The sequence below is a fragment of the Vidua macroura genome, chromosome Z (genome assembly GCF_024509145.1).
Source record: "Vidua macroura isolate BioBank_ID:100142 chromosome Z, ASM2450914v1, whole genome shotgun sequence".
Classification (NCBI taxonomy): Eukaryota; Metazoa; Chordata; class Aves; order Passeriformes; family Viduidae; genus Vidua; species Vidua macroura.
The window spans coordinates 24,500,802-24,521,701 of NC_071611.1; the positions used below are offsets into that span (position 1 = coordinate 24,500,802).

Sequence of the window (20,900 nt, forward strand, 5' to 3'; positions counted from 1 at the left end):
TTAAGGGCTTTTTAGCTAAATAAAACACTGAATCATGATCTCTGTTTAATTTTTTAATGTCATATTATCAGCATAATAAAAACCAATGTATTACAAAAGAACTTTCTGCCCTGACAAGGTGGGAGAAAGATTAAAAGATTCTGAAGAACAAAAGCTGTTTTCTATTCTCAGTAAACACAAAACATTCTCCTACTCCCATAATAGTGTGTGCCATTGGCAAAAAGATTCTCCTACGCAAACATTCTCTTGGCAGAAGCAGAGCTGCTGAAATGACATGTAGGAGGCAGAAGCTAAAAGTTGATCTGGAGCTTTCATTTGCAAGGCAGGACGGAGTGATGGTGTGATGGTGAGATTATAAACATGCCAGGAGGATGCCAGTAAATTTTTTTGCCCAAAGAGGGATGTGAGTTACCCAAAGCCTGCTCTTTTTCTCTCTACCTCCAGTGGATCTAGGAAAAGAAATTAGGTGTCCTCAATACATGGAATTTAGGATGCTATTTTAAATTTGTTTTCTTCTCCAGGACCGCTACATGATCCTTGGCCAAAATGGTTTCTTTGTTAATGCATCAGATTCACTGGCAGTAATTGCTGCCAATCTGTCTTGCATTCCATACTTTTGTCAGATGGGTGTCCGAGGATTTGGCAGAAGCATGCCTACCAGCACAGCTCTGGACAAGTAAGATTAAATATTTATTTGTATTACCTTGGTCATTACATTAGTTATCTCTACTTTTTATTACATAGCAATTCCAAAATTGTTAAGTCTTTTGAGAAGGGCTTCTAATTTTCCCAATCTTTATGTGCTTTATTTTTTAAACTGGTTTTGACAAGATTTTGGTTTTACCTAGATGAATTTTTCCCATTTTTACTTGCATTAAAAGAGTTTAATTCAGTTTGGAGAAGAAGTGAATTGGTTTGACTGTATTCTTCCATAAAACTTTATTATTTTTAATAGTAAATAATAGTTTACGGCCTAATCTGGCAGCCCTTTTTACAAAAGTCATGGAAGTTTAAAAAGGATGAAGTAATAATTCAGTACTAAACAAGTATTCAAAAAATCAAAACCCTCCTCAAACTGAGGAAATATGAGCATCTTGTGTTAGGAGCTGAATTTTGAACAAGTCTCATCCAGGCCTGAGTTTTCTGTAAATATCAAAGATGATTATATATCATTGCATTAATATATTCTATTTTGAAAAGCTTTGGCTAAATCAATTGTGTCTCAGTTCATCTGGCTGCATTGCTTTACTATGACAAGAGTGATCTGCTGCTCTCCTTAAATGTGTCAAATCAGGAAATAGTAATTCTAAAGTGAAAGGTAGGTTATATATGAAAAGGTTGATAGCTGTATCTACAGTTTGCCTATTCAGGAAGTTTTGAGATGTTACTAAATTCAGAGCTTGCAGCTTCCTCTAATGATTGACAGAGTCTTTGGTAATCCTTACTTGTGGGTAGATAGTCTAGTTTAAGGAAATACTGTTAGGTCAGTGTTCAATGTGTTTTGTTTATTCTGTTTAGCAGTCCAAATATCTCATTATTGTTATACTGAAATACGATATAAGTAGAATTAATTTTGTATGTAAGCACCAGATCTGCATTTCTGTAAGAACTGAAGAGTGACATGTAAACCTGTTTTTCTATCTGCTTTTCATAAAGTTTGATAAATACGTCAGAAAGTATGAACTCAAGTCCCCGTCAATACACTGTGACTGAATTATATTCTTTGAGATGTTTATTTGACCTTCTGGTGCCAAGATTGTTTCATGGTGATTACTGCCTTATTTAGTTTTGTGGAGCTAATCCTGATTATTAAATAAAACTGAGCAACTGATAATGATGGAAAGACTTAAATATTTTACCTTCCATTTTTACAAATATTTATTGTTATGAAGTTTTCAGTCTGTATCCAGGACACTTGATTTATTTTGTTTTGTGGTTCTTGTTTTCTTGAAGACTTAGGAGTTACATGTTGTCATGTAGTTCTGTGTAGATCATGCAGTTTTCACATAGATCATGTGGTTCCAAACCCCCTGCCACGGGCAGGGATACCTTCCACTAGTTGTGCATCTCAGGCAGTGTGGCTGGAGCACTGTGGCTGGTAAGGACTGAGGCAAAACTGCCACTGAGTTCCTCAGTCTTCTTCATGCCCTCGGTAACCAGGTCTCCTGCTTCTTTCTGGAGAGAGTCCACATTTTTCCTAGTCTTCCTTTTATCACCAGTGTACCTATAGAAACTATTTTCATTGTTTTTGACATCCCTGGCCAGATTTAATTCTATCAGGACTTTAGCTTTCCTAGCCTTATCCCCAGCTACTTGGACAATTCATCTGTATTCCTCACAGGTTACCTGTCCCTGCTACCCTCTCTAGGCTTTCTTCTTGTGTTTAAGTTCATCCAGGAACGACTTGTTCACTCACACAGGCTTCCTGGTGTTTTTGCATTACTTCCTCTTCATTGGGATGTAGGAGGTGATCCTTGAATATTGCTTTTTTAAGCCCTTCTTTCCTCCTGGGCTTTGTCCCATGGCACTCTATTGAGCAGATCCTTGAAGAGACCAAAGCCTGCTCTCCTGAATTCCAGGCTAGCAAGCTTGCTGTGTGCTCTCCTCACAGCCTTGCATTCCACCATTTCATGGTCAGTGCACTTCACATTCCACACCAGTCCCTCGCTGTGGTGAGATCAAGGTTCAGTTTAGGATGTCTCCTTGTTAGCTCCTCTGTCACTTGGAGAAAAAAAAAATTCATCCATGCACTCCAGGAACTCCTGGGTTGCAAGTGCCCTGCTGCATTGTCCTTTCAACAGATACAGGGTGATTGAAAGCCCCCATGAGCACCAGGTTGTGAATGTGAGGCTGCTCCTATCTGTTTGTAGAGGGCTTTATCCATTTGGTCTTCCTGGTCAGGTGGCCTGTGCCAGACCCTCACTGTAATGTCTCTGGTCACTGCTCTCCCTTTAATCCTGACCCATAAGCTCTCCGTAGTTCCTTAACTGTCCTTGGATGGGTGTGTGTGGGCTGACTGCATGGATTAGGACACTGTAAGAAGTATCATAGACACTTCCTTGGAGGTTCACTGAGCTTTGGCCTGCTTCTGAACCTTGTTAATAAAAGTGGTTCTCCTGTGGGGCAGCTGGATCAGTTCCTGTCCACTTGACTACTGTTTTCTGAGGTCACGGAGATCTTTCCTGAAGTCTGTGCTAGACAGCAAATGAAAACCACCTCTTTCTATGGTGTGTCCATATTGTGTGGCCACAGGTTAGCCTAAATGATTGAACTGGAGCTTTCCCTTAGCTCTATTATAGAAAAAGAAATATGCACAATAACTTAAGGATTTAGAAAATCTGTTCCTTTTTCATTTTTGTTTATGATGTGTTGCTTAAGACTTTTTCAAAGGGCATTCTTAAACTTAAAAAGAAGGAAGCGGTAATCCAAAGGACTCTAAATGTTGCTTAGGAATATGGCATTAACAAATGGAGCAGTGAATTACAAGAGAATTCACTCAAAATATTTAACCGGTGTTGCATGTGTTTGCTTGAAGTGACTGCTGGAATATACTAGTATGTACTGTAGGGAGAGGATAACACTTGACAGGAAACATCTGCTTTAATATGCTCCAACATCAACAGGATTGTGGCAATACATCTCCAGACTTCAATTCTCTGGCAATATGTACTCATAGCCTGGTGTTCTTTTTGTTTTGGGGAATGTGAACCTGTATTCCCTGTTCAAAAAACTATTCTTGTTTCATATCCTTGTATTCTGATTTATCTGATGCCTGCATAACAGGAAAGGAAATGAAATACTGAGATGTTAGCTAACAGTGTACAAAATGAGAATCACAAGGGTGAATAAAAATTGTTTCTGTAGGAAATACGAAGTTGGGTGTGTGTATAAAATAACAGTCAAGATGGTACTGGAAAAATGGATTTCTGAGAGAATACTACTGTATTCTCAGACTAGCATCTGATAGGTTGTTTTGACAGCAAGGGTGTTTCAACAGCATATAAGTGCTTTCATTACATTTAGCCTGGGCAAAGCTAAGCACGTTACTGTGCTGTACTTTGCCACTTTACATCTAGGAGCCTATCTCTTAATGCAACTTTGACACATCAATGTTCTGTCTGCTGATTGTCTGTTTGTTGTCTGATCATCTAGAGACAGCTTTTAAGGGGGGCTGTGGTGACAATAAATGTTCTGGCTTGTTTATGTCCTGTAGTCATGGAGGGCAGAGATGCTATGAGCTCTAACCAATCTGCCTTAAGGAGGCTGCCCCTGGCAGCAAGAAACATTATGCTTTAGAGTGTGGTCCATTTTGTCTGAAGCACACCAAGAAGCTTTGCTTATGTCATAGAAAAATTTAGGTCAGAAAAGACAATAAGATCATGAAGTCCAACCCTCCCTCCCTCCCTCTTGTTCTTACACATTTGATTTCTTCTCTTCTTTTGCTAAACACTTCCTTTATTTTCATCTATCTTTGTTCTCTCTTATCTTCCACATTTCCATGTTCTTCCCCTGTTCCTCTTACCCCACTCCTTCCCACTCAGTGTCTCCTCTTTTTCTTCAAATATATACCTCAGGCCACAACACACCACATCCCACTTGTGCCTTTGTCATTATTTCCTTGAATTCTTAAGATACAAATCCTGCATGGATTTTTTTGTCTGTCTTTTCTTGTGCATTTCTTCTGTGTTGGTCGTCTGAAAAAGTTTGTGCCAGAAGAAGGATAGGTATTGTGTGCTTATTTTTCTCTGCATGGACACACTGTACTATTGAGTTTAAGGGATTTTTTCAGCATAAAGGCTTCTCCAAATCATGTCTTTCTACATGGTTCATACTGCATTCACTTTGTGACTGTGTTTTTTTCAAGTTATGCCAGCCATGACCTTACTCCTTTTATCTTTCTTCAGCAGGATAATTCAGTCTCACTACCTCTTATTTGAAATAGGCTCACTGTGAATTTTTTGAGACACCTCTGTCAAACTTAGTGCATGTCACATATAAGCGGTTTTTAAATTAGGTAGAGCAGAAAGACAATTTGTGTTCTGGAATGCTGCGGAAGGACAACTGCATAAAACCTTCATTAATATAATTTAACATGTTTGAAATGTAATATAAAGTTGGGGAGCACTGTGATTGGAAAGGTGTTTAGGATTTGTAACTTCTAAATTAACATTGCAATATTAAAAGTGTCCATATAAATCCTTTGTATACTTGTATATATCGTAAAAAAATAGGGTTTTTTCTGTATCAGCTTTCAAATATGTTCTACAGCTAAATGTTTTATTTACACAAACATGACATGTTTGAAAAAACTTGTGGAGGAAAAACCAACTATCATTACAAGGCACTAATGTTCTTTCTTTAGCTGTGCTTCTCTACAAAGTGCTTGTAACCTAGCTGCTATCCTTTCATCCCTAAATTCTTTTTAAGCAGTGGAGGTGACTTATCATTGCAAACATTTTCAAAGATATCCTTAGGGAGTTGTCTTGGTCCTTATGTTTTCTTTGATGGTGGATTTGTTATGCTTTACTATAGTGTGGCATATTTGACTGTTGCAAACCCACCATATGCTTGACTATCCAGTGTTTCATTATCCTAGCCTGCACTGGTCAAAACATGCTGAAGTCATGACAGGTTACATATTAAATGTGTATGGGGTAAATGTTTATTCTCAACACTTTACAGGACAACAGCAGTTGGATACTCAAAACACTTTTTCAGTGAAAGATGAGTATATATCAATCTATTGCATGCTCTTGATACTAACAGGAGAGAATTAATCTTGTGTTCTTCAGTGGCTGCTTGTGAAGAAAAGGACAGAAAACATATTGGTGTCCTATCCTGTGAAGTATCAGTAGGATACTGATATTTCAGTCATATCTGAGTATCTATATTGTCCTTTATTGATTAATAGCGAGAGAAGCTAAACAATCCCATGGCTTTTAGCTTTAGGGTCTGAGAGGGATTCCATGGCCAGTTCTGGGCCTGAAGGCAGCTGTTCCCTGTTGAGAATGGCAGGCTGCAGAGCAGCTTGACGCAACACACAGCTCTTATTCTTACACAAAGGATTCTGGCCTGTGCATGGAGTGGACTGCTATAGCTGCTTAGCTTAAAATCAGTAGGTTCATTGGTTGTGCAATGTGAAGCTTGCAGGACTGAATACATAAAGGTGATTTGAAAGCTTTCTTTATTTAAGAGGAAAAAAATGAGTTGAAAACTATGCAGCGCTCTGTTTCCAGCTTAATCTTTGCCTGAGAATTAGGTCTGTTTGTCAACAGAGTTAAAGAGATGAAGATTTGGTGCTTGGTGAGTAATAAATATGTTTTGTAACCTTGATTGACTCCTGTTCAGAAGTATGTGTATTTGTAGTTCTCACAAACAAACAGACTTTTGTCTAAGCTTAATGTGCTGTATCTGAAAAACTATCTGAGAAAAGGAAATGTTTTGCAAAATGCCTGGAGCAGGGCAGTGTGCAGTAGATTGATGGTGGGTAACAGAAAGTAACAGATTCTTAGTACTTCATGTCTTACATCTCAAAACGTATATGGCTATGAATAAACAGCAGGAATCCCTACAAATGTCCTGTTAAAAAGTCCAAAAGTGTTTTAATTAAAACAGTCTTAGGAATTTTGCATCCAAATCACAAAGTTACAGAAGACTTTGTAACTACTTAAAAGTTAAGGGCCCTTTTCTTTCAGGTTTTATGCCATCTTATTACGTGCTTCAACTTAGAAAGGCTCCCTGGTATATCAGCATGTCTGAACATGGTTTGCCCAAGCTGGAAAGCACAGCTGGTATCAACCTTAGAGTAACCTCTCCCATCAAAGGATTTTTTTGTCAATGGATGACCTTCATGGAGAGTGCTTCCTGCTGATTTAAAATAAAAATTTTCTGGCACAGAATTTCATAACAGTGTATCTAAAATTCTACTTCTAGAGTGTATTAAAGTATAATCTTCTTAGGTTGTTAGAAATTAAGAGGACAGTAAATGGTTCTTTACATACTGTGTGTTTTGAAGAAGATTACTATAAGACTTGCAGATCCAGGGAACTTAAAATTATTTTAAGAAGTTTGAGAGTCCTGTTAGACTAGATCTTACTTTAAGTAATAATCACTTGAATTGTTATATTAATAAAAAGAAGAAACATTGTCTCCTGTTTCCTTTTGTGGGGGAAATGAAACAGGCTGAAAATATTTTCAACGTCAACAATTCTTTGATTCTGTTGTAACAGTCTATACCTAAGGCATACTATACTTTCTTCTTCTATCTGTATTTTTTTCCTGAGCACTATAATGTACTTGTGAAACTGCTTTCTTCCTTTCCCTTCCCAGACAAGTCCTACAACCAATAAGAGCACTTACTGATTTTCAGTCTCTAAAATCTACAGAGCAGTTTGTGAGAGAGAAGGGAAAACTTGTGTAAGCCAGGCAATCTAAATCTAAATGGCATCATTAGGGAGCTACTGGAATAAATCATGTCTCACCAACCTGATTGCCTGGCTGATAAAACAATGAAATCTATTGATGGTGTTAAGATAGTAGATGTAATTTACTGCCATTTTAGCATGGCTTTTGAAACTGTCCCATGTTGTTCTTGTATCCAACTCAGGACTTTATATTTGAATATAAAGGGTGGAGAGCTAGGTAGGTAAAAGTCTGGTTTGATGCTCAGACTCATGGGCGATTGGTTAATGAACTGGTAAAAAGTGAGGTACGGCAGGAGTCTGTTCTGTGACCTGTCCTGTTTAACATTCTTGTCAATGGTCTGAAGAAGGAGATGGAGAACACTCAAACCAGTTTGTAGATAACACCAAATTGTATATGTGGTGCCCGTTGATATGCTGGAGAGCAGAGCCAGCAGTCATAGAATCATCAAGGTTGGAAGAGACCAACAAAATCATCCAGTCCAGCCACTCGCCTGGTACTGCCTGCCACTGTCGCCCCTAAACCACTAAACCTATCACCAGATCCAGACATCTCTTGAACGTATACAGGGATAGTGACTCCACCACTTCCATGGGCAACCTGTTTCAGTGCTTGAGCACTGTAACAGTGAAAAATGTTTTTCTAGTATCTAATCTGAATATCCCCTATCTTAGCTTAAGGCCATTTCCTTTGTCCTCTCACTGTAGGCACAGTAGAAGAGACAACCCCCACCAAGTAACAACCTCCTTGCAGAGAAATTGTAGAGGGTGATTAGGTCTCCCCTGAGCCTCCTTTTTTTATAGACAGATGCCTCAGACATTCCTTATATGATATGTTTACTAGATCCTTCATGAACCTTGTTGCCCTTCTCTGGACATGTTCCAGAACCTCCAAATCCTTTTTGAAGTGAATGGCCCTGTCGTGGTTTGACACGGAAGTGAATGTTTTCAGGAAGTTGGGTCAAACCAATCAGTAGTCAAGTTTGGATATTGGCACCTGGAGTGACCACTAAGGGCATGGACACGCCTCTGAGACCACAGTGGGTTAAAAGCAAGAACTCTTAAGAGAGTGCTCTTTTTAGTTCCAGTCAGAGTGCAGTGCAGACCTGCCCTGCCTGGCCACAGGCTGGGTGGGGAAGGGGAAGCCAGGCGGCCTGAGAGAGGTAGGCTGGAGCCCCAGAGGGAGAAGGGGGCAGGGGGTGAAGGGAAGGGAACCAGGCTGGCTCCCCAGGACTGAAGAGCAGAGGAGCACTGAGGTGTCCCAGGCAGCCCCCCCAGAGAGGAAGAGACAGAGAGCCTGGAGGCACCTGGAAGTCGCTGCAGAGAAGACAGAGCTGCGGAGGGGAGACAAGTGCCCAGCCTTGGAGTGTGGGAGTTTGGCAGCCTGCTGTGAGATCTCAGCTGTCGTAGTCCTGGGAGCCTGAGACTTTTAACCCTTTCCTGAGAAAAGAAAGCTTTACAAAACACTATTCCTCTTTAATGTGGAATAGAAAGAAGACAGTCTGGGACTGAGATGTCAGAAGAAGATGAGGAAAAGAATTCTAAGTAGGAGGAAATGATGGAGTGGCTTTTGGCTGGACTTTTCTTGTATAGCCATAGACTGAACCAATCTCTCCTGCAACTGGTGCAACTGCATTTTTAGGGGGATGCAATGGTTAGAGCCAAGAAAGTGGCAGTGACCTGCTTCAGCAGCTGCAAGTGCAGGAGTAGAGTGAACAGAGGAAAGTTGAGGAGGGTGTGGTGATGCCCTCTGTCTTCAGGGGAAGATGATCTCTGTTCTTGAGACCCTCAGCCCCAGGGGAGGGAAAAATGGGGGGACTGTTGTCCCAAAATAAGAAACTGAACTGTTGTTTCTTTAGTTCTTAGCAAAGCATCCTTAAAGGAGCCCTATGGGCAGTCTGTCCATGCACGGTGGTGAGAGCACTGTGACATGGAAAGGAGAGTGTCACACTGGCAGATTTTCTCCAGGCAGTTGCCATGTGTGACATGGAAACACAAGAAGTGGCAATTGTGTTTCCTGGGGGGTCTGTGGCACAGGAGAGACTCCTGTCTACCTTGATGGACTGAGTATTAATTTACTGAAGAGTAGGAACCTGATTGAAGGTCTGAGTTGTGTCTCACTGTAGTTTTGTTAGAATTGGCGGGGGGTGGGAGGAGGAATGTTTTAGAAGGTTTTCATCCTGGATTTAGTGTGTGTGTCTTTTATAGCAGTAGTAGTTTAATAATGTTTTTTTCCCTTTGTTATTAAGCTTGGACCTGCTCTGCTCTGTTCCTGATCGCATCTCACAGCATTTTTTTTAGAAAGGTGTATTTTGATAGTGGCGCTGGCATTGTGCCAGTGTCACACCGTGACAGGCCCAAAAATTGACATAATACTTAGCTGCAGCCTCACCAGTGAGGAATACAGGAGGACGATCTCTGCCCTGGCCCTGCTGGCCACGCTGTTCTTGATACTGTTATGGGAACACGGACAATTGGCAGGAATGGATGGCAAAGACCTAATGAAATTCAGCAGTGACAAACCACGCCCTCAGAAAGGCAGAGCCCTACACTGATGCAGACTGCAGCAGAGGAACTGAGGAGCAGCTCTGCAGAGACAGGCCAGCATCCTGGGGGACAGTTGTCTGAGAAGTTGTGTGCTCTGGAATCAGAAGAAGCCAGTGACACCCTGGGCTGTATGAATAAGAAAGTGGTGCAGAGAGTGAGGAAAGTTATTATTCCCTGCTTATCATGTGTGAAACCACTCCCAGATTTTGCTTTTTGTTTGGTTTGGGGTCCCCACTATAGGAAAAACATCAGTAAAGTGGAGTGAGTTCAGCAGAGGATCACCAACACAGAGGAGGGCTGGAGCACAGGCCCTAAGAGGAGAGGCTGGGGAACTGTATTCAGCCTGGAAAAGGATGGCTTCTCTGGTGGGACCTAACAACTGCCCAAAACCTACGGAGAGTGGCTGTTGAGAAGCTGGAGCCAGGCACTTCCCAGCTGTGCATGGTGGAAGGACAAGAGGCAAAGAAATTTTGTGTCCAGGAGGTTGGACTAGAGACCTTCCATGGTCACTTCCAATCTAAGTTACAGTTCTGTGTCCTTATGAAGAGACCTTTGCTGGAAAGCCCTTACACCACCAAGATTGTTGAGCTTGCCTGCACCTTTGCACTCTTGTAGTTACTATGTAGCAGCAAGGTGTTTCATAGCAAAAAATTATGTTGCCTTATTTTTTTTTTTTTTTTTTTCTTCAAAACCAAGGAACTACCTATCTGGAGAAACTGCATTTTTTCTGTCCTGATGGCTTTCTGAGCTATCCTGTTGTCTCTGCATGAGAGGATGGAAGTAGTATTATAGTACTTGGGAGGTGAAGAAGCAGCTGGGGAGGCAATCAGTAACTTCTGATATGTACCTAAAGCCATTCTTTCTCTATTATTCAGATAATTCAGAGTACTGGTAACCGAATTTGAATCACAGTCAATACACAGTTTTGTAACACATGTAGTAGATATATTCACATCTGGTTTGCATCTTTGTCAATGAGCATAGGCACAGTGAACCAGCTGACCTCACTATAGGAAGCCAGGAAAGGCTAATGAATATGAGACTTGTACTCCTGAGTTAATGGAGGGTATTTTCCCTGTGCTTAGTTCATAAGATCGTTGTATATCCTGAAAGAGACCCTGGGTCTTGCCAGTCTTTAGTTATGATGTTATTCACCTCATTAAGTATCTGCAGAAGAACATAAGGAGAAAACCTCTTTATTACACCTTATAATTCATCACGCCGTTTTTCTTCTCTGGTGTAATAAAATCTTCCTGAAAGTTTCTGTAGAATTAGAAAACTTACAAAGCATTTCTCCTTGCCTTCATAGACCTTTGTATTGCTGAAAAACCCATGGGTTCTGTATACAGCATGTATACATACTGTGCAGGACTTGGGACTAGAACAGAAAAGGTACCTGTTTAACGGTGGGGAGATGAGAAGGCTTTAAATATTGCTTTTTCCTTGTTCATGCTTTTGGATTTTTTTGTTTTTCTGTAGTTTGCATTCATTACAGACCTGGCTGATACTTCATTGTTGCACTAAACACAAAGTTTTTCCTTAATGAGATGAGGTCCACTAATAAAATTAATTTGTGTCATTTTATGCTTGGGTGTTTCTTATACTCTTAGGTAAGTTTCATTTTCCGGGGACCAGCATGCTTTAATCAGCCTTTTGTTTGTTTCTGTTATTTCCACACGTTAAGAAGATTGGTCTCCTGTTTTACTCAGGAAACTGAACAAGTCAGGCTGTTAACACAGCAGATTACAGCATAGCAATGACAGCTGGTTTTCTGTATGTATGTTCGAAAAACCCTGCCTTTGCTCACAGCGCTTAGCTCATCACAGGCCATGCTGTTGGGAATGGGGCAGAGACAGGCTGTCTAATGCTAAGTCAGTTGTTGCCATAAAAGAAGTGGACAGTGTCTTTTCTAGAACAGGGCATAATCTTCGTGCTGCTTAGCCATGACAGAATTAGGAGGCTAAAATAAACTTGGAATTTTTAAAGGAATTACATTTGTTTTGTAGAAGTTCACAGAATGCTAGAAGTCATCGTAACTGAAACTCTGCATTCTCTTTGTCCTGATGATGAGGAGTTAACTTACTCTATAGGCGCATGAATGCTGAAATAATAACGAAAAGTGGTTCTTGTATCTCAGCCAGGAAGGGCATGAATAACCCTAGGGATTACTGCAATACATCTGGAGAGCATGGCTGCATGCTTTCCAGCTGGTTGGACTTTTCTTCATTACTACTGTGAACTCTGCAATCAAATCTCATTCTCTGTGGTTATGCAGTACATATGTGTGCAATTTGTCACTGGAACAGGCTTTCCAGGGAAGTGGTTGCAGCACCAAGTCTGTCAGAGTTCAAGGAGCATCTGCACAATGATCTCAGTCATATGGTTAATTGTTAGGTCATTGTGTGAGGAGCAGGGAGTTGGACTTGGTGATCCTTATGGGTCCTTTCCAACTTGAGATATTTTACGATTCTAATTTCACTTCACAAGAACTCTGAGCACTGTGCAAGCTGGTTTTATTATGTGAAAGACAAAATTCTGTTAGGTATGTTGCTGCCAAAGCACATCTCTCTCTCATTTTAGTCACAGAAGTGTGTGTATTTGCTAGTTGTCTGTGGCAAAGCTTTTGTCTCTTGCTTTTGCCCTACTTCTAACCCAGCCATAGCTGAATACTGTATCTGTCAACAGCTGTTTTTAATCATTCTATTAGAGCTTGTGTGAAAAGGGCAATGAGGTTTTCATAATGCATGGAGTCACAGGCACACTGTCCTGAAGGTTATACTTCCTTTGGGAGATGACTCTTGAATCATTTGCAAAGGAGGGTGAGAAGTTACGCATTTTGGATCTGAATCTCAATCTAAAGCAACATGAGACAGCATTTGGTGTGGAACATCATGATGAGTACACCTGTTAACATCCCACGCACTGAAGAAAACAACCCCCTAATAAGAAAGAGTTACACAGACTACAGCTTGTGCAAAGCTTTCCAGTACATTTGTAACCAAGAGAAACAATTGGAAACAACACTAGTTGCTCCAACACATTTTGTTGGAAGTTGTCAGACTTGTAAGTTTGGGTTTGTGGAAAAGTACATTTCAACTATAGCACTTTCACAAACTTGTGTATTCTGTGTAGAGGGGTGTGTAACTTATGTTAAAGAGAAGATATGTTGCCCATATATATTGTTTGCAACTGTAATGCATAAGTAGTTTTTTATCCTAACTGGTTTGACTGGGAATCCAGTGAGAATTTTCGTGTTTTCATCACTTTTATTGATTGTATTATTTGTCTGAGTTTATAAGAAGAAGTATGGGCTTTGTTGTTGATGAAAATTACTATATATTCGCTGTCCAAGTAGCATTTATTACCACTAAAGCAACATCATGAGGTTGCCAGAATATTACAGAGTGAACTAAGCCATAGTCTGTAAATTCCCTTAAAAGTGCTCTTTTTTTGTTTTATTTCATTTGGTACTGTGGATCTGAGGGGTGGTATGTGTAGTTATGGATGGTTTGACTGGCTTGCAGCGTCTTTCTATGATTCCAGAGAGGAATAATATAGGTAGAGCAAATGTCTCCATAAAGTTACTGCTGAGTTGTATTAGGAAATTAGCTTAGTCAGAGCTCTCTTTGTAAACTGTAGAATTAAATTCTTTAGGATATGCTCCTGACTGGCTGACCACTCAGTGCTGGAGTAGTCTGCTGGGTTGTTTTATCTCTGCAATCATCCAGTGTCATATTTTTTCTCAGTATCTTTCCTCCCAAGTGCAAATTGATTTCTTAGAGAAGATGGAACATGATGAGACTAAGGATAGCTCCTTTGTGGGCCAGTCAGCACTGGTTTTTAGCCCTTGGGCAGTGGTCCACACCAGCTATGAGGTCTTGAGGTTTCCAGAATCAAGAGCTAATTCTACACTTTTCCTAGTTAAAATAATATTGAGTAAATTGTTCTTCAGAAACACAAGAAATTGTTGTCTAAAATCAGATTAATGTGGTCTCAGGAATACTGCTGTGAGCTTATAGATTTCTAAGAGTACTTTCTATTGTTCAAATGAATCAACTCCCTATCAGGTACAATTAAAGCTCTATTTGCTTATTTTTGTCAAATGTCTGCACAAATAAGGTTTGTTTTTCTCCTCCTTAAGCATTTAGAAATGCTTAAGGTGATTGATTCATTCTTGCTTTTGCCAATTAGAGGATTTTACTAACATCATTACCAATCTGTGAGCTGTATGCTCCTTGTCCAGTTTTAATCTGACTTTGCTTCTTTGCAGAAATTGTCTTTGTGGTGGGTATCACTCAGCCAGCATAATTAGAGAGCTAATTAAGGTTCTTGTAGCTCACTGCAATGATGTATTAGTAGAATGTCCTGCTTAATTTTACTGTAATGATACTGAACTGCAGCTTGAACTAACCCATCAGACCCTTCCATTTCTATCTTTACAGCCACCATTAAATGTAGGATGTATCAAGGCCCAAGTGTCATATTTTATAGATCAAATAGATCATATTTTATCAGATCAATCAATTCTTTGTTTCACCGGAAAGAGTTGTGGAAAGCCTGGCAGTAACCTTTCTAGAAATTCTTCAAATGAATCATTCAGAACATTAAAATTTGTTACTAATGAATGGATGAGAGTCTTGGCAATGCTTTAGCATGTCTACGAGTATTTCCATACCCGAGGCAAAGTGGGCAAGGAGTCTACTGTGTTTCTCCTCTGCCTGCTCCTCCTCATGCCCCAGAGCTGTTTTACATGCTCCTTATTTAGTTACTTATCTTTAAATCTTTTAAACATTACCCTGTAGATTGGGAGAGTGCTGGAAGGTGACGCCAAGTTAGTGGAATCTATATGGGTAGAGTCTCAGTGAAGGAAATTAATTTCTTAAGATTCAGTAGCTGTTTATTCTAGAAGGTTTTCTTTCCGCGTGTGGCTCTGACAAATTGGCCTTCCTCCTGTAGTATTTGAAGTCCATCTCAGCTACAATTAGTAGCTAGTAGTGGTGACTGATACTTGGTCAAGTTAATTGGTTTGATGGGCTTTAAGTGCAATATTAGAGTTTTTCCTCTAGAAAATGGAATTTTCCTATTGGTACTTCTGTTTAAAGGCAAGGGAGGAGTCTGCAGGGGCTAGGCAGGAGGAACCCATGCAATCTGTAGTTTCAGTGCAGATAAACCTCTCAGCTAGATGTTAAACTACAGAATCGTTTGGCTTCTTTATACAGTGTGCTGACAGCATCCTGTTTTTCTGTATAGATGAAAAATGATCATGAGAATTCAGAAGCAAGATGATGAACACTTGAATTTTGTACTTTGAAATTGCTTCTTCCCTCCTTTTTAAACAATAAACCTTCCAACTTATTTTTATTTATACACAGACCTATTCACCTTGGCATAATTTTTTTCCCCTCTTCACAGGGAGTGGTATTTCTGTCTGTAAGGTACTCAATTTGTTAACAGGTTTATTGGAAACAGCTCTTACAGTCCACATAAATATGTTGCTTTATAATGGGTGTTTAATACTCAGTAAAGCAAAATAGTTGACATTTTCCTCTTGGTACCAGTTAAGCAATGTAATTAAGCACATTTTACTTTTGGACTCATGAGAAGCTCTAGAGATTTGAAGGGAAATAAGAAAGCCTCTTGTAGAAGTTTATTTAAAAAAATAAATGTGTGGAGAATATATAAAAAAGATCTGCATGAAAGTACTGGTTTTTTTTAATTACTTACTTCTTTTTTTTTATTTTTATCCATTTATTATTTATTAGCTTCTTTCTGTCACTGAACCCTTGTATAAAACACTTGTTGTTCTGTAAAGGAGAAATTGAAGCTGTTCTGTGCCTGAGTCAGCATCCCCTATCACAAACCTCCTAGGTTGCATTTCTTCATAAATCTCAGTGTGGGTGGCATGCTGAAGCTGGGCCAGAAGGACATAAGATATGGAAGGGGAAGAGTGCTGAAGAGCACAACTCAGAAGGTGGAGTTACATGTCCACAGACAGTACTGTAGTGTGAAATCACATAAAGCTTGTGAACATTCTGAACACTGCTGCAGTTAAGGAAGATAACAGATTAATCAAAGCCTGAATTACACATTCTTCATGCAGTGTGGTGATTTCTGTGGAAGCCTGGATAAGCCCATATTCCTACATGGTATCTATGCAGGGCAGTGCAGAGGTGTTCTGTAGAGTCCCACTGCCTGTTTGTGCCTGCAAAGCACCAAACCTGGCCTGTGAAGGAGATTAGCCAACATAGGCACAGTGCCATAGGCACTGATGGGCCCAGACTGCTTCCTGCTTAACAGGTAACTCCTTCATCCTGAGCTTACAGGTACCTGCACCATGCTGCGTTGTTCAGTGTAGCACTTATTCACCATCAAAGGTGCCTAAGGTGGTGAGTATCCAGCAGGACTTAAATCACTAGTCCTCCCACAAAAAGTTTAGCTATGAACTTTGTAGACCTGCCCCTGAGAAATGCAGAATGCTTTTTTCTAGTCTCCTTTCTTGTTTATTCTCATCTTACCATGTCTGTGTTTTCCTGCATACACAGCAGAAAAGAACACTATTATAAATACCGTACTTAAAATAAACGCTTGCTCTTAGCAAACTCAGATACAGATACTCAGTCCAGATACAGGCATTCAGGTTGACAGTCTGGGTTAGTTCTAAACATAGGAGATCCGTTCTGAATTTTATCATTCAGTGGAAGAGAAAGAAGAGATAAGTGTTGGTAGTCTGATAAGTTCAAAAGGCTAAACTTATCAATAGTTTGGAAAAAGAATTTTACAATCCACTTATTCCTAGTAAAAGGTAACTAGGAGTAATTTCTAGTAGTTAAAAGTAAATTCACTGATTTAATTGTTTGTAATGACAGCATAAATACTTCCTTTGAAATTTAAGTGTTTTGCATTATGATTAAATAAAGTTTTCTTTTAAAAAAAGGCAGGAGTGTTGGGTTTTCGCTTGACCTAACAATGTATTTAATAGAGATGAACAAGACAGTGCTCCTTAGTAACTTTGCTCATAGAAAACACTACCTGTATTTATTCAATTACATTTTATTATTATTGTACCAAAGGTTGTTATCTAGGAGTTGCATCCATTTCTGATTCCTTTTGGAAGATCTGCTCCATGCTAAAATCTGTGCTGTGATTTTTTTTTAAAAAGCTGACAGAATAGGTTTAGGTTGTGATTTTTTTTTACTTTCTGGAGACTGCAAGGAACTGTGTATTTTGTAGTTAGACCCTGCTTTCATGCTGACAGCAGTGTCCATACCATAATAGTCTTACTGAGCAGAAGCAGATGCCACAGACTTACTGGCCAGTTTCTTGACTGAAGTGAGGGGCTTCTCATAAAATCTGCAGTAGGATTTTTTTAAGGCTGAATTTCCTCAAAAGGAGGGATAGCTCTCAGTTTCTATATGTACAAATTTCAGTTAAATTGAATTAAACATTTAGCTCTTCTAAGAACTGTTTTCTCCTATGGAATCTCATTGTTAGAACTCTGTATTATCATCCACATTACAGAGGAGAACAAGCCAAAGTTGTACTAAAGGCCTTAAAAACCTAGACCTGCATATGAGGACTCCACCAGTGTAACTTCCTAAAAGTGATTTAACTTTCCAGAAAGCAGATTCTTTAATGGCTCATAGTGCTCCCAAATTTGGGATGGTAACAATCTCACTATAACATGTGTGTAACTTGCATTCACTTGATAGTATTAACCCTTGCAGTAATTTCATACCTTGGTCACTGCAACAATAACCTACTTGCAGCACCTGCAGTTGTGGGGTGATAAATCCCAGCTTTGCACGCCATCTGCTTCATGTGTTTTTTAAAGGTGCCTTTACCATTCTGTTCACCAGTGAGTTCTGCATCAGTGGCAGTTCACTCCATCACAGATTAGTGAGACTAGGCTAGAGTACAGTGTCCATAAAAAGTATCCTTGCACCTCCTGCCCATAGTGGACAGGATTATCACATTAGTTTTGAAGGCAAAGGCAGACTCAGCAAGGAGATGTGCTGGCTATTTTTACTTTGACCACTTAACTCCCTGAGGAGTAAGGAAGACGCAGTGGCTTTTTGCAGTACTTTCTCAGAGATCTGATTAGAGCTGTGCTGCAGCTGTCGACCTGCTTACAAATGCATTTCAGTTCTGCAGTGCTCCTCTGGCTCTGTATCTGACTATGCAATTAGGCATATGAATTTACTTTTACCCTTTGGGATAGAATCAGAAAGTTACCTGTGGGGATTGTAACACAAATTAGTTTTCCATTATTTTGTAAAGTGTCTCAAGTACTTTTAAGAGTGCTGTCTTTTTTGTGTGTTGCACAAGGTGCTTGTAACATTTGGCTGAGGTGTTGCAGAGCTTGTGTAGGAAAACTTGATGGTGTGAAATATGGAGCTGTCTGTTCACACCATGACCTACAGGTGGCAGGCAGCAAGAAATATGATTGACTGTGAGGCCTCACTGTGGTTACTGGGGAGCCTGAGTTCTGGGATAAGTGCTTTAATCATCTGTGTGATGGTGCAAGTCTGTTCCTAAGGAAGACAGATGAAGTCAAGTGAACTTCAAGGGGGCAAAGGGAGATAATAAGTTTTAAATTTATTTGGTTTAGAGGTTTAAAACCAAGTGTCTGACTTTCCACACAATATTCCTTGGGTATGGTGGTGATTGTGCTGAACAAGAGTTCCATGTAGCTCAGTTGCTTGTATGTGTCTGTGGAATTACAAGGCACGAGACAGGTAGATTGTATTCATGGATTTGTTAGCTAAACTGAGCAAAGGAAAAGCATTACTGGGCCTGGACTAGTGCTAGTGATGAGCTCATTAGAGTGGTTAAGATTGGAGACTGACTGGAATGTAGCAAGCATGCCTGGGTTGAGTTCATGATCCCAAGGAACATGGGCCTGGCAAAGAACACAGACTGAATGCTGAATTTTAGAAAAGCAAACTTCTAGTTGTTTAAATAATTAGTGAATGTGATCCCCTGGGAAATTGTCTTTAAGGACTGAAGAGCAGACCATAGCCGGCAATTCTTTAAGATCACTTTTCTTTGAGCACAATTGCTTTCCATCCCAGTGTTCAGAAAATCAAAGAGAGCAGGACAGAAACTGGTATGGCTGAGCAAGGATCTGCTTCTCAAACTGAGGAATAAGAAGGAAGTGCATAGCCAATGGAAGCAGGACAGGTGACCTGGGAAGAGTACAGAGATACAGATTGGATGTGTAAGGATGGGTCAGGAAAGCTAAGGCACAGATGGAATGGGACTTGGCAAGGGATGTGAAGAATAACAAGAAATAATTCTATAAGTACATAGCTCAGAAAGGAAGGCCAAAAGTAAAGGCCATGATAAACAAGAAGGAAGAATGGTGAAAACAGAAATGGAAAAGTCTGAGGTACTCAAAGAATTCTTAGTCTCAGTCTTCACTGGCAGTTAGGCTTTCCACAGCTGTCAAGTATCTGAACCTTCAGGTGGGGGCTGGGGGAGTCAAGTTCATATCACTGGCAGTGAAGAGCGGGTATGAGACCACTTGATGAAGCTAAATTGGCCCAAGTCTGTAAGGCTGATGAGATACACTTAAGGGTCCTGAGGGAATTGGATGATATTCTTGCCAAGCCAATCTCCATCATATTTGAAAAGTTAGAGTGGTCAGGCAAAGTCGCTGGAGACTAGAAAAAGGGAAACATCAATCCTGTTTTTAAATAGGGGAGAAAGGAAGACTGGGAACTACAGACTGCTGGGCCTCACCTCTGTGCCTGGGAAGATCATGGGATGGATCCTCACGGAAGCAGTGTTAAGGCACATGCAAGACAAGGAGGTGATTCAAGGCAGCTAGCACGGCTTTACTAAGGACAAATTGTGCCTGACCAGCCTGGTGGCCCTGTATGATGCAGTGACTACAGTGGCTGACAAGGGAAGACTGACAGATGTCATATACCTAAGTTTGTGTTATGCCTCTGACATGGTCTCACATGGCATCATAAAGAGAGGTGGCCAGCAGGGTTAGGGAGGGGATTCTGCTGTTGTGAGATCCCACTTGCAGTGCTGCATCCAATTCTGGGGTCCTCAGCACGAGAGTGGTGTGGACGTGTTGTAACAGGTCCAAATGAAGGTGATCAGAAGTCTGAAACACCTCTCCTGTGAGGACCGGCTGAAAAACTTGCGGTTGTTCAGCCTATAGAAGAGAAGGTTCTGGGGAGACCTCCGGGGAGCCTTTCTGTACCTAAAGAGGGCTTATGAAAAGATGGAGAACACCTTTCCACATGCAAACACAATGACAGAACAAGGGGGAATGTTTTCAAATTAAATATGAGAGATTTAGATTAGAAATAAGGAGATGTTCTTCACTGTGAGGGTAGTGAGGCACCGAAACAGGTTGCCTAGAGAAGTTGTGGACAGCCCATCCCTGGAACTGTCCAAGGCCAGGTTTGGATGGGGCTATGAGCGATGTGATCTAGTGGGTGGCATCCATATCCATCACATCTAGTTCCATCCTTACCATGGAACTAGATGATCTTCAAGGTCACTTGAATCCAACTCATCCTATGATTCTGCGACTCTGTGATTCTATGACTTTGCCTTTCTGCTAGAGCAGTTTTTAGTTTTTTGCTGTTGAAAGATTTCAAAAACAAAGAAAGGCCAGTGTGAGACTGAGAGGCAGGAGAAAATACTGGAACAGTTTATTGACACAATTTAGGTTACATGAATGCCAGAAGGCTCCATTAAGCCTTCTAATCAGTACTTCACATAGTACTGATTAGAATTTATTGATGATTTCTGCAATTATTAGCAATCCATTACTCAGGACTATTGTCAGAAAAAAAAAAAAAATCCACCTGAAGTTGCCAGTTTTCAAGAGAGAAACTACCCTTGAACACCAGAGCTTAGTTCAGCGTACCTTTATTCCACCTGTGTAAATATTTTAGTTAAAACATTGCA

The 20,900-nt window shown here is 40.3% G+C and overlaps 1 protein-coding gene across 4 annotated transcripts in view; it reads left to right on the top strand.

The window, feature by feature from the left end:
• PGM5 (phosphoglucomutase 5) overlaps nucleotides 1-20,900 on the top strand; it is a 69,652-nt gene that overhangs the window by 16,619 nt on the left and 32,133 nt on the right. For all 4 annotated transcript variants that reach the window (XM_054002766.1, XM_054002767.1, XM_054002768.1 and 1 more), the window contains exon 6: nucleotides 522-676. In XM_054002766.1, the coding sequence (XP_053858741.1) occupies nucleotides 522-676 (155 nt within the window). The remainder of the gene's footprint in view (nucleotides 1-521; nucleotides 677-20,900) is intronic.